We start from the raw sequence: 13,643 nt of genomic DNA, 5'->3' as shown, positions 1-13,643 counted from the left end.
GTTGCTACTCTATAACTGTAATTTTGCTACTGTTATGAATCGTAATGTAAATATCTTTTTGTTTTCCGATGGTCTTAGATGACCCCTGTAAAAGAGTCGTTCGACCCCCAAAGGGGTCGCGACCCACAGGTTGAGAACCGCTGTTCTAGAGGATTTATCTTGAATGAGACCAACAAGGCCCCCAGCCTTATGGGGCTTAAATTTTAGTGGGATTAGATGATCATTAAAGAGATTTAGATGAATAACTATTTACTTGCTGAGTGTTTACTAGAAGCTAGGTGCTTTGGTAACCAGATTAGGCATTATTTTAACTAATTCTTAGGAGAAGGCCATATTATTATTTCCATTTGAAGAAGAGGCAGTTGAAGATTAGAAAATGTAAACCAAATGCCCAAGGTTTCACAACTAGCTTGGATGTGACGTAAACCTCTGTCAGAGTGTCATTGCATAATTACAGTGCCATCAGTGGCAATGCAGGGATGTTTTTGGTATTGTGGTCTCTTCCTGGAAACAGCAGAGCTAGGGTGGGCAGAAGGGTGTGCATATAGGGTGGAGAATGGCACGGGTGGAAAGGTGGGAAGTAGAGTAATCTCATCTCCTCTTTCCAGTCCACTTTCTTACCCTTCAGGAAGGCAAGTGCTTAGCTACAGGGACACTTTGTCTCACCCACATGTCTTTTCTTAAACCTCCCTGTGCTTGGTCTTTCTCTTCCTCTCGGCCACACTCATGAACCAGATGTTGGGTCTGACTCAGATCCCTCCTCGTCCAGTGACTTCTGCAAGTCCTCCCTTCCCACAAGATTAGTCTCTACTTTTCTTCTTCCATTGAACTGTTTTCTTTTAATTCAACATGGTAGCCCTGCTCAGAGGCTGTCTTGCCTTTGAGTTGTTTTGCATTCTCCTGTTTCCTCCCAAGAGACCAATGACCCATTGAGTAGAGGCTTCATGTCTTATGTGCGTCCTTATTGGTCATGGCATCAGTGCAGTCTCTTACATACCAGGACCTCGATGCCATTGGTGGGACCCACAAGAAAACATTATTTCCAGGGGGCGTCTTTAACACCGATCTTTTACCATTGTGATAATCGAGCAGTTCTCTATTGTTTAGCATGTCCCAGAGATGAGTCTTTTGAGAACTGCTTTAGAACTTTGTGATTTTTATAAGGCCTAATATTACTCTCTTTGGGGCCTCCTAGGTAAAACAGAGCTTCTTAAAGAAGCATCAGTTTGATAACACGATAAATATACTGTCTGGATTTAGGTCCCTTCAGTTCTAACTTATTCCGCCTCCTCTTCAGAAGAGCTTTACATTTTCCATAATAATCAGCTATCGGAGACTCTTAGAGTGCGGGAATTTGTGAAGGGTGTTGAGTCTGGAAGACTCCAGGGCTCCTTTGTGGGGATGCATTTGGCCAGCCCAGCCCTGGTATGAAGGCAAATGAGACTGAAAGAGCTCACTTACCTGTCAGTTGGTTAAGTAGAGAAAGATAGCCTTGTAATAGAGAAAACTAATTCTCAGAGGGGAAAGAAATAATAAAATCAAGCTGGCTTATGGTTTGTCAGTCCAAAAAGCTTTTAAGCCATAACTGTAAAGGTAGATCCACATAATGTTTGTTCTGCATTTCAGGCATCATTGTGTTGTAAGTGGTGTAAATTTAGCCTCTTTAAGCCCGATCTCCTGGGGGTTGAGTTTTAAGCGTTGGAACTTTATGTGAAAGAACTGTATCGATTGGGCTTTGATTTTGTCCTTTTTTACCAAATAGAGGTACTAAATAATGGTTTGGCCTCCCTGTTAGTTTTTTTTTTTTTAATTCACTTTATAGGTCTCTCTCTCTGCCCCCATTCTCCGCCTTCTATCTCTAACTGTTCTGCTTAAAAAGACTAAAGTGGTATGAGAGAGGGGAAAAAAGGGAAAGAAAAATCAACCGTCTCATTGTGAACATAATTGATTCAATAAATCACGTCTTTCAATTCCCAAGGCAAACCTCAAAGTCTTCACTTATGTCAATTGGTGTTCAGCGCAGTAAGTGGTGGGTCCCTGATTCAGACGGATGGGGAGGGTTCCCCAGTGCTCCCTTCCTAAGGAAGGAGTGTGCTTTTCTGGGCTTAAAGACATGCCATCTCGATTTATGTGCCCGCGCTGCAAAAAGAAGCTTGAAACAGAATTAACATGGAAGTTTTTAATCTTCCTAAAAGTAGAAGGAGAGCATTTAATTATTGTTCAGAGGTTTGTTGAAACAACAACAAAAATGAAACTGGGGAAGGAAATCCACTAGACTATAAGCTTGATGAGGGCTTTGACTTTGTCTTGTTTGTTCACCATTTGAACTCCAGTGCACACAGTAGGTGCATAACAAATAGTTGTTAGCTGGATCTGTTGTTGAATGAATGAGAGTAGAAATGGCCTTAGGTTAAATTTCATTACACTGGCTATTTCACCCCCTCCTCCTTTCTACCCCCCCCCCAATTCTTTAAAAGGAGAGTAGCTGTAAGAGTAGAAGACTGCAGCACATGCCATATCTTCAAACATGATTCAGGAGAGTTATTTCATCAATTCCTAGACTGGCAGAGTTGGAGGGGATGTTGGAAGTGGTGTCAAGCTGCCATTTACAAATTCTAGTTCATTTCCAAATGAACTAGTTGTGCTTCGGAACCACATAAAGTATATTATAAATCTATAGATTCCAGGCCCTCGCGCTGAAAATTCTGATTCTGTCCATCTGGATGAGGCTTGGGAATCTGTACTTGCTTCTGTGGGTTCTTAGTACTTCTGGTGTGCAGCTGGGTGTGGAAAGCACCATCCAGTCAGCCTTACAATCCCTTGAGCTCTCGGGTCTAAGTTACTTCCTGGTGAAAGTGACTAGCCTGAAGTGCCCGGGAGAGTAACTGGCAGAACTGTGACCAGAACCAGGCCTCCTGACTCTGATGACAGCAAGCCGGGCCGTACAGTTCGCTGTGTTGGTTTACCCAACATTCCCCGCTTCTCGGCATCCTGTCAAGATCCTTTAATTAATGCTTCTTCTTTCCAAGAATGTGGCAGCATGTGTGGCGATGGCCAGCCGGAATCTGAGGGACCTTCTGAAACCTCAAGGAAATGTTACATTTTGTTCTATGTACTTTGGTCCTGAATATAGTTTATTGTCTCCTCTAGAGATGCGTCTCCCTTCCCATGGCTCAGAACAAACCCCAAGTAGGAGGGCCCTTCCTTTCTCTTATGGGCCCACTCAGTGTTTCCCAGCTGCCCCCCGACCCTGAGAATCATCCGGATGCTTATTACTTGAGTCCCATTAAATCAAAGTCTTCCTGTGAGGGGCGTGGGAACCTGCATTTTAATTATTATAATTATGAACTAGGGTCTTAAGGAAGTCAAAGCTGGGTCCGGGGGCCTGGGGCACATGGTTTCTCTAAACTACTTTCCAGTCCCTGAGGACTTGGAACCGTGTGTTCCAGTGCCCCCCCCTCCCCCCCAAGATCTGGCTTTCACTTCCTTAAGACCCTACTGCATAATTACATCATAATCCTGTCTTTCCATCTTAAGGTTTATCCTCTGGTCCTCAGAACTTGTCCTTGAAGGAAGAGGGAGTATCTACTTTCCTCCTTCCTCCAGGGTAGGATTTGACTGGCCAAAGTGGGTGGGTAGGCGGCTTGAAATGTGCAGTCGTGGATGAGCATTGCAAGGCAGCTAAGGGGGTGGCCTCTGGATCCAGATTGGTGGCATGCCTCTGTTCTTTCCCTGGAGTCATGGCTTAATAGCTGTGGAACTTTGGGCAAATGACTTAAAGCTCTCTGAGTGTGTTTCCTCATCAGTAAGATGGGGGTAAGAATAGTATGTGTTCCGGGTTTTGTGTGTGTTAAATGAGGTGTCCTGAGTTGGCTGTGGGGACACTCAGATGGAGGTCTGCGAGCAGAGGGTTGCTGGAGAGGACACGCAGGAACAACCCTTGGGAGGGAGTGAGGCAAGCACAGTTAGGCAGCAGGTGACATTGAACTGTGATGTAGTTGTGATGAAGGTCTCCGCTGATCCCATGGAGAGCTGGAGATGGGATGCCCCTCAGAGTCGTCCCACACTGAGGGAAAGGGCCAGGCCTTTAGACCCCGGCATCCACCAGTCATCAGGCCATGCTTGGAGAGGGGACATAGCCTCAGCTAAGGCAGCTCCCTTTGGCCGAGGGTGGCTGTGTTCCGTCAACAGCCCACAGCACTGGCAGATGGCTGGAAGGAGTGCCTGAGTCAGTGCGCCCAGCCCCCACTCCCCAGGATGAGGCACATAAAACCTTAGCAGTGAATATAGCACATTTGGAAGGGTTCAATAAATATCAACTTTGCCATTATTATCCCAGCTCTGGCAATGCCACCTAGTAGCTGGGCCACTTTCAAGTTACTTACATTCTCTTGGGCTGTTTCCTTATGTTTAAAGTGAAGACCCTAAACTCTGCCTACTTCCCTGAGCAGTTCTGAGCACACGTGGAGATACTGTATGTGACATTGGTGAATAGAATATTATAAACATGTAAGGTGTGACAAGGAGCATGCTTTTCTGAAATGCATATGTGGCTATGACATGGATGGATTCCTTGAAGGGGAAGGGCTGTGATACATGTAAAGGCGCTTGTCCGTGAAATGCAGCATTTTGATTTTTTCTTTCTTCTCTCTGTAGGGAATTAGAATAATGGAGATGCTGCTAAAGGAACAGTGTGGTGCCCCCTCAGCAGAATAAAGAAGCATCAGTGAGTACCAAAGGCCACATCAGAATTATTTACTCAGGCCGTGTTTTTATGCTTATCAGCTTGGTGTTATGCACCTGCCTCCCCAGCCTTTCATGCTGCGCATTTCCCAGTTACGTGCACAGGGGACTGTCTCACAGCTGTTTCCTTATCTTCTGTAGCTTTATTTACTTGGTTCTTTGATGTTTTTTTTTCAGAGCAGTTTCGTACTACGTGCTGGGTTACAACTGCATTCAAATGGTTTAAACTGCTCAGCACAATCCAGCATGATTGCAACCTTCAAGGTGGCATAGATTTGTAGAGACTGCAGCTCGGGAATCACTGGAGCTTAATTTGATTGTTCTGAGAACAATGAAAGGAGGGATTTAAAGCTGTAATTGGCGCAGGGAGGAAAACCAGAATGGGGCATGTTGATTGGCCAGTGAAATAAATATATTGTGTCAGTCATATATACTCGCATCAATTGGGGATGGCTGCCTGAAATGCTGTGGAGAAGGATTCTGAGGCCTTAAAAAAATTCTCAGGCTCTGGGTAAGAGTGCCGTCATTGATTACTAATGTCTGCCATGAGCACAGGCTCGAAGAAAGAGCGGTTGTGCAGGAGCGCATGCCACTTCTAGTTTAGTGCAAATAATGTGAGATTAACAGATAGCAGGGGATTTCAGAATTACTGACTTTTTTTTTTTTTAAGTTTTTATTGTCTCCATCAAGCATGGTCTTCATAGTGGAAAGGGTACAAGAACAAAGTTATTTAAGAGAGAATCAAAGCCTAAAATAAATGAATATAGTGGATTGACACCTTGTAACATTTATTGGACTTAGATTTTTAACATCTGAGAAAAGGGAAGATCTTTAAGTAGAGCAAAAACTGTCTTGGGTAATTCAGAATTACCTCAAATTTCCCTTTTGTTGGCTTAAAACTATAGTACACATGGTTTTGTATAAGCATCCTGGTACTCTAATTGTGATATACTATAAATTTTGAGAACAATTAACCCAAGAAGAAGCAAAAGGAGCGTTTATATGCAAATACCTCAACATGCAAAGCATGATGGTCACGCCTCTGAATGAGCATTTGAGAATTACAATATAAAGTGTTTCTGCTGCTTTTGCGGGTTTGACTTCATTCTAATTAATGTTAAGCCCCTGTGTACTTTACACATAATAAGAGATTTATTTATTCCTGGAAATGGGGAAACAAGATAATTTCATTTAGTGTAGTGCATAGCAGGTGCTCAAAAAAATGTCGGAATGGAATCTAAATATTGTGTGCTCCTATACTCTTAATCTGGTCTTTGAAAAGTTGTCGAGAAGAACGTAGCCAGGTCTCCCTGTCTTTCCAGGCTGGCATTTTTGGAAGCTCACTAAGCGCCTCCAAGGTTCGCACACTTGGGCACAGAGTCCGTCTTAACCTGAGGAGTGGAATCTAAAGTCAGCTCTGCGTTAAATAAGAAAACAAGGGGACACCGCTCACATGGGGAAAGTATATGCTGGTTTTTAAACATTAAACTAGTGATTTTGAAGCGTCAGTGGGCATCAGAATCATCGGGAGGGGTTCTAAAACATAGAGTGGTGGGCCCCACCCCCAAGTTCCTGATGCAGTAGGTCTAGGTGGAGCCCAAGAACCTGTGTTTCTAACAAGTTCCCAGGGGGTGCTGCTGCTGACCCAGGCACCACACTTTGAGAACCATTGCTTTCGAAGAGTTCTCATGTCTGAGTGGAGACAGGTTAAATACAAGGGCGCTGAGAAAGGGATACCTGGGGTTTGAAATTGTTGTCATGTGTTCTGTTGACTTGAGATTAATCAGAGGAGTGATGCTGTGTGGCTTTCTCCTGATGTTGGCATCTCAGCTTCCTCTTGCTTGCCTTTTGTTGTTCTGCTGTTTGAACGTTGACAGGCTCCACACTGGAGCAAAGACAACTGAAGAGAAAAAGCTGAGGGATTCAGAAATACGAATTGGCCGTTGCAACATAGTCACGGGCATAGTACAGCATAGGGAATATCGTCAATAATGTTGCAACAACTATGTACAGTGCCAGGTGGGTGCTAGACTAATCAGGGGGAGCACTGCATAAATTATGTCAATGTCTAACCACTATGCAGTACACTTTAATATAACATAATATTAAATGTCAACTGTAACTGAAAAAAAGATAGATAATTTTAAAAAAAAGAGGAGATGAGACTCACATCAACTTGTGTTTTAAATCAGCAAGTTGTGTTTTTGATTTAAGTGTCACTAGGGAAAATGAGTAAATTAAACAAATATTACCTATTGCCTTAAATTACGCATGTTCTTGTTCTGTTGTTTGTTTTGAGAGCTAAGCCATGAATTCAGGGCTTTGTACTCTTTCTAAAAACCAACTTATCTGTCTCTCTTAAGTGAAGTGGTTGAGGTCTGGATACGGCCAGGAATTTAGTGCAGAACAGTTGCATTTAATGCAGCCCAGTTCCTGAAGGATTTGCATTCAAACTCACATAATTTATGACCAGTTTTCTCACAGGAGCAAATGTAAAGTAAGGGGTAGGTACTCTGACCACGTAGCTCTACAATTGCTATAAATTAGAGGCTATTGCTGAAGCTTTAAGCTTTTTAAAAAAAATCAGCTTCATTGAAGTATTATCTGTGTAATTGAAATTGACCAATTTGAAGCACACTATTTGGTGAGTTTTGACGGATATATCCAGCTATGTAAGCATCACCAAAAACATGATATAGAACATGTTGAGGCTTTTGTGTTGCTGCAGTGTTGTTGCTAGCTTATTGCTTCCCATGTTTATCCCATTTTCTTGCCTATTTTCACAGTGTTTTTGCAAGCTTGAAGTGTACCTGTTTTAAGGGAACTTTTTATTTTCTCAAAATTAGCTCTATGAAAAATAGGGGAATAGTTTTGAGTGGGAGAACTGCTGTTTTTATGAGCTCTAAAATGCTACATTAAAAGAAGGGGTGGGGGGATTCCCTATATAGCTACAGAGCAGGGATCAGCCAGCTGTAGCCTGCGGGCCACATCCAGCCGGCTGTCTGCTTTTGTAAATAAAGTTTTATTGGAAGGCAGCTATGCTCCCAGCTGTGTCCTAGTTACAATAGCAGAGTGAACAGCGGTGACAGACATCTTACAGACTACAAAGCCTAAGATATTTACTATCTGATCCTTGAAGAAAAAGTTTTCTGTCCCGGGTGAGAGCATAAATGAACTCTCCTAAATGAACATCAGGGTGCATTGTGGTGGTGGTTTGGCCTTTTTTATCTAGCACTTGATCACATCTTACCTCTGTTCCAACGTTAATAGTGTGACAGTTTATTTTATCTGCATTAGCTCTAACATCACCACTTGGATGATGTTATTTTAAGGCATACAAAAGCATTAAAGTGATCACAACAATGAAGTTAAAGTACCAGCAACAGTGATCATTCAAATTGCTCATAAAGTTCCAAAGCACATGCATAATACAGTGGAAATGTAGGCATTTTGTTTAGATACAGTATCACTGTGATGCGGCAATAGTGTAGGTGCTGGCGACAATGTACTCAATTTTCCAGATTTGGACTTCTGCAATTCTTACTTAAAACACAAACAAACAAACAAACAAAAAAAACATTCTGTGGGGTTTGCACAAATGCGCGTTGAAGGCATTATTTAATATTTCTGGGGCCGGCCGAGTGGCGCAATGGTTAAGAACTCGCTTGGGATGCCAGAGGGCCCCGGTTCGGATCCCACATATGAGGGCCAGTGACACTGCCCTCTGCAGCTAAGATGCTGAACAACAGCTCAACCTGGAGCTGGGCTGCCGTGGGTCGCCGGCAAGGGCGTGGGCTGCAGCCCCTGTGGCAGTGTGTTGCCATGGGCTACCGTCTGTAGCCAGCAGCCAGCGTGAGCAGCCAGCAGCCGCAGTGAGCGGCCGTCCAGAAGCCGGCGACTGATCTGCCTCGCCTGGGAAGAGCGCAATGATGGTGCCAACTTGGGCCAGTGAAGCAACGTCCTCCACAACTAGACTGAAGAACAAAAGGACAGCAACTTGTCTGTTCCCCTTCCCTCAATTCCCCAGCACTGTTCCCATCCCCCCAATTCCCCAATAAAAATCTTAAAAAAAAAAAAAAATTTCTGTAGCATGCCTCATTTCAAATTTGCATAATTTAAATTCCCATAGAATGTGACCACGTTGTGTATGGTACCTAGCCCTAAAGCTATGCCCCTGAACTCTCTGCCTGGCCTGTATATCCAAGGGGACATTTGACAGTTAGAAAGCTTAGAAGGTGATTTTGTTGTGAGCCAAACTAGAGGTGCATAAATCTCACTAACCAATATGCTTGTGGTGCTGCTGCTGACATGTCCGTTGGTTAGATTTCCTGTCATTTTTGAGTAGGACAAATAGCCCTGGCATATGTTTGTTTGTTCTTGCTGCCGGCAGCTGGGAGACCCGGCTTGGTGAGCTTGGATAACATAGCAGAGTTCCTTCACATCGAGATGATTAAGACCTTAGTTTCAGCTCTGTCTTAACTCCCCTTTGAACCAGCTCCTTTAAGGTAGCTGGACTTAATAAAATGAGGTGCTCACTTTGTTCGAAGATCATTAGGACGCAGAGATGCAGTTTCTTGAATCATCCATAGCCATAGAACTCAAGTGGCTCTTAAGAGCTGTTGCAGCAAAGACGACAAATGAGTATTGATTGGTGAGACACTTTTACGAGGTGATAAAGCCTGTCTGCTTTCTCTTGCAGGGGAGCTGTGTTGTGTCTCCTTTTGCTGGGGAGTCACTTCTCGGACACAACACATCAAAGACACTGTTTTCGAAATACGGATTTGAAGATGCAATGTGGGCAGCTTAAAGAAGAGGAGACCCCCCCTGGCAGGATGTGGAATGATACACTCCTGGGAGCCAGCCTCAAGCAGCGGCACTGGTGGAGCTGGGACTTTCTAGCTGGATTTTTTATGGCACCGTTTCTTTACGATTTCACCCGTAAAGGGAAAGTGGTGTTGTCCTTCTTCAGGATGTCCTGCTGACTGCTTGGTGATGGCGTCAGGGCAGCCAAGGACCGGCCTGCAGAGTGGTGCTTGTGCCTCTGTGTTACCTGCATCGATGCCCATAAGATTCATGAGAGGGTTCCGGGACAAATAAAGGAGTTGAACCTGATACCTGACTCGCAGGTACCTGGAACAGACAGGAATGTTCCAGACCTGAGTTGAAGCTAAGCCACATTTATAATATTTTTTAAGACTCTCAGAAACCAGGAGCATTTGATGTCTACCCATAAGGACTAACGTAACTGCCATCAGTATAGCGTTTATGATGTAATGTGTGAACTGTGGTTTGACCTGTGAACAAACATGGGTGGAGAGTGGGAAGGCAGGTTATATTCTTGGCTCCTCCTAAGTTGTTCTGAGATGTGCAGCAGGCCACAGCCTCTCTGTTTTGCACTGGGCAGATGGGGATAATCGGGCACCGACTTTTCTACCTGGGGTTGTGATGATTAAACAAGGCCTTTTAGTATGAAAAGCCCAGATTTGAGAATCAAACAGACTTGGGATTGAATCTAAGCGTTGCCACCCACTAGCTCACTAGCACATAAGTGTACAAATTGTACATCTTTCTGAAACTCATTTTTAAAAATTTGTACAATGGGGTGTTAGAATTAACTGTGTGAGGTTGTTGGACCGATTTTGGAGTATATATATATATATAGTTCCTAGCATTCCTGGTGCATAGTAGAAGTTCAGTAAATAGAAGCCATTATTATTATTATGTGAAGCCATTTTGAAAATGTACTTTTCAAATGTAATTTAAGATGGTATTACTGTTTGAAAATTAGATGACAGTAGTTTACATTTCCCATGATTGGGAGCCAAACTATAAATGTGCATTACCTAACAGAAAGCTTGAAGAGAGGCAATAATTTGGAATTCATCTTAAGATAAAAATTGGGCCATTACTGGAAAGTCTTGGGGACATTTTTAAAAAAATATTTGAAAGACTTCCCACTTAGTGTATTGATGAATTTCAAGGCAGTTTTAAAATACAGGCCTGCCACTGTGAGCCTCTTCTTGGTGTATTTGAGTTGTTTGCACTGCCTGAGTTTTTGAGTCTTGGGATAATTTCTCCTCATTTACTTAGTGTTTTATTCTTCTAGTTGTGTCGAAGGGAAAAAATAGTGGTAGAAACCAGAACACACTTTGGCCTCCTTTTTCAGTTTGTAAATGGCATTTTGTAGGATTTTGGAATAATAGCCCCCTTCCCAAAATAAGAGGTGATGTGATTTATCACGGGGGTGACAGGTTAGAAATTTGTATTTGGAGGTTGACATTGGAATAAACTTGACTCTTCCTACTCGACAACTTGCCGCCTCTGAAGGCGGGAGAATTCTCAATCCTGGCAGTCCATTACCACAGGGGGAGCTTTGTGCAATACTGGTGCCCAGGTTACATCCCAGACCAATAAATCAGAATCTCTGGGGGGAACACAGGCATCCGTATTTTTAAAGTTCCCTAGGTGATGCCAATGGGCAGCTAAGGATGAGAACACTACCATGAATTCTAGGTGATTTGAAGACATTCCCTGATTTCTTTCTTAACACCCCTGAGGTAGGAAACGATCTTGGAAGTAAGACTTTTTGTGAGAACTAGAAATACTGAAGCACAGAGAGACTGACTTTTGCCCTCATTCCTTGAAGCTGGGATGGCTGATGCAAATGCCTGCAGGGGGCTTGCAGGTGATCTGATGGGTGAAGCGGGCTGGTGGCCCCTGGGGAGATCCCGGAAGTACGTGCCGGAGAAAGGTGAGCAGCTGCTGCCTGGCTCCAGCACGGTAGTGTTGCCACGTGGCTGGTTTTTCTAGTTCTTTCAATTTCCAATTTTCCAGGAAAAGAGAGCATTTAAAAAGGAAAGAAATCTCCCAGTTTGTACAATGTTGGCAATAAATTCAGAATTGTTTAAAACATTGTGCTGGCCAAACGAAACGTGTTTGCCAGTAGTTTCCAGCCTCTGCCTCAAGCGTGTTCAAGACCAGCCTAAATAGCATCCAGCTAATATTTAATAGGTTTGCATTTCCATACCCTGGATGTAAGCTGCATTCTGCCTCTCCTCCAAGACTGCTTTTGAATGTATTTTCCCCCCATTTCCACATAATCCTCTGGACTTGCCTCAGACACTTCCCCTCCCCCCCTTGTTCTCCTGCAGGCATCCGTTGCTTCAAGCTTTTCATCGATGGCTTAAAAACCTTACGCTCTTTTAAAAATTAATTAGGGCTTGTGAGAGTTCATTTTTATTATGTGTCAGAATTCTTTCCCTGTGTTAAAACATTTAGAAGCCCACATTTAAATTTTATTTTATTTTTTTTTATCCGTAGTCTAGTGTAAGGAATGTCAAAACCAGGAGTACAGCCTTACCGGGCAGATTAGGAACAAGGGTAGGGAAGGGTTGATTCACAGACCTGGTCAGCCTCCTCCTGACTCGGTTGCTGAGCCTACCTTTCAAGGTGATGATTTGCTACAGTGAGTCCCAGACTCCCACTTGTACCAGAAATCGTGGGGGAGGTGTGCTGAAGTAGAGGTTCCCAGGACCTCCCCCAGTGTTTCTGCTTCAGGACCTTTCAGTCAGGACCTGGCGAGCTGCATTTGGAAATAAATTTACCAGGAGGCTCAGTCGTGCTGTTTCACAGACGCATGTTCTGAGAAACACAGATTTAGCGGAGCTGTTTTTGGCCTCCGTGCCGTCTATCATTTATAAAGGTTTTTTGCAGTCAGTTGGGCCTGCTGATCAATACAGTTGATCACTGAGAACACAATATAAAGTTCTTATGCAGAGAGAAGCTGACTTAAGCTATCCCTACATGACTGAGGTGCTTTTATCATGAAGGGGCTTATATGGTTTCAGTAATATGTGGATTAAAGAGAAAAGGTGCTCTATTCTTTTTATATAAATCGCTGTGTGCATTTTATAAGCAGTCTGTGTGTAGTAACATCTCATTGATCAGACACTGGGGGGTACGTGAATGGATGGACAGCCTCGAGGCTTTTCTTTTAAGTTGCACACCTTTTTTGCTTTATGTCAACCGTTTATATGGAATGTTTTCTTAATGTAGTAAACACTTTCCTGCCTTTGCAAGCCAGAACCTACTGAAGAGAAAGAAGTCTTCTCAGGGTCGGTGTTTATGCTTGGAATTCTTTCAGGTCCTATTTAGGTTTGTTAAAGCCCCTACACTGAATGGCCCCCAAAGGCTGTGCTCTTTGAGGGGCCATTTTGCAGTGGTGTTTATCATTTGTCTTGTCCTTCGCAGCTGTCTGTTGTTTCTCTCTGCCAATACCCTGTCTGCCTCTAGGAACTGTCCTTTCATTTGCTGTATGGAGCTAGGAAATCATGTAATTGCATAACAGTAAACAGGATTCGAGTGAGGCTTTGAGGAGCTTTTCTAGCAGTTAAATGAATGAACGTTGCTGCATGGACTTAGTGACATTATTTTAGTGGCTCCACTACCTTTTTCTAACTTACTTCCTGATCCCCAACTGCAGTTGTCGGCTCTGTGACCTCAAGGTAAGGGACATGTGGCTACAAGTGGTTTCTCTTGATTTTTAGGCCATTGTCTCCCCCCCAGTCATGTTAGTGTTTTCATATGTGCAGTTCTATAATGTAAAACTTGCCAGAAAAATATGGTGAATGCTGCTGCCGAGGGCGATCCAACTGAAGGGCAGGGATCTTCAATATGGGGAGCGGCACGTCGAACCTTAGTAACAGTGTGTGACAAGTTTCGACTTGTTTGGTGCAGTCAGTCGGGTGTGAGCTATGGTTGAGAGAAGGTGTGTTTTAAAATGTGCCTTAAATCATCCTCCAGCATGACAGTGCTCCATGTCACACATCACTTCTGGTACTGCAATTTCTGTCAAATAAAAACATTATGGTGTGTCCTCATACACCTTATTCACCGGATCT

The 13,643-nt window shown here is 43.5% G+C and overlaps 1 protein-coding gene across 4 annotated transcripts in view; it reads left to right on the top strand.

Annotated features, from left to right (window-relative positions):
• PRELID2 (PRELI domain containing 2) overlaps positions 1-13,431 on the top strand; it is an 83,120-nt gene extending 69,689 nt beyond the window's left edge. Inside the window, exons 6-7 of one of the 4 annotated variants that reach the window (XM_019663779.1) lie at positions 4,657-4,726; positions 9,443-13,431. In XM_019663779.1, the coding sequence (XP_019519324.1) occupies positions 4,657-4,716 (60 nt within the window). In that variant the 3' untranslated portion in view covers positions 4,717-4,726; positions 9,443-13,431. Of the gene's footprint in view, positions 1-4,656; positions 4,727-4,920; positions 5,160-6,065; positions 6,779-9,442 lie in introns of those variants that run through there. The other 3 variants (XM_019663789.1, XM_019663793.1, XM_019663800.1) reach the window with 3 other exon arrangements.
• Positions 13,432-13,643: the final 212 nt, after the last annotated feature.

This window comes from Hipposideros armiger, unplaced genomic scaffold, assembly GCF_001890085.2.
Source record: "Hipposideros armiger isolate ML-2016 unplaced genomic scaffold, ASM189008v1 scaffold_11, whole genome shotgun sequence".
In the NCBI taxonomy this organism is placed as follows: Eukaryota; Metazoa; Chordata; class Mammalia; order Chiroptera; family Hipposideridae; genus Hipposideros; species Hipposideros armiger.
This window is presented reverse-complemented; position numbering and strand designations above follow the sequence as displayed.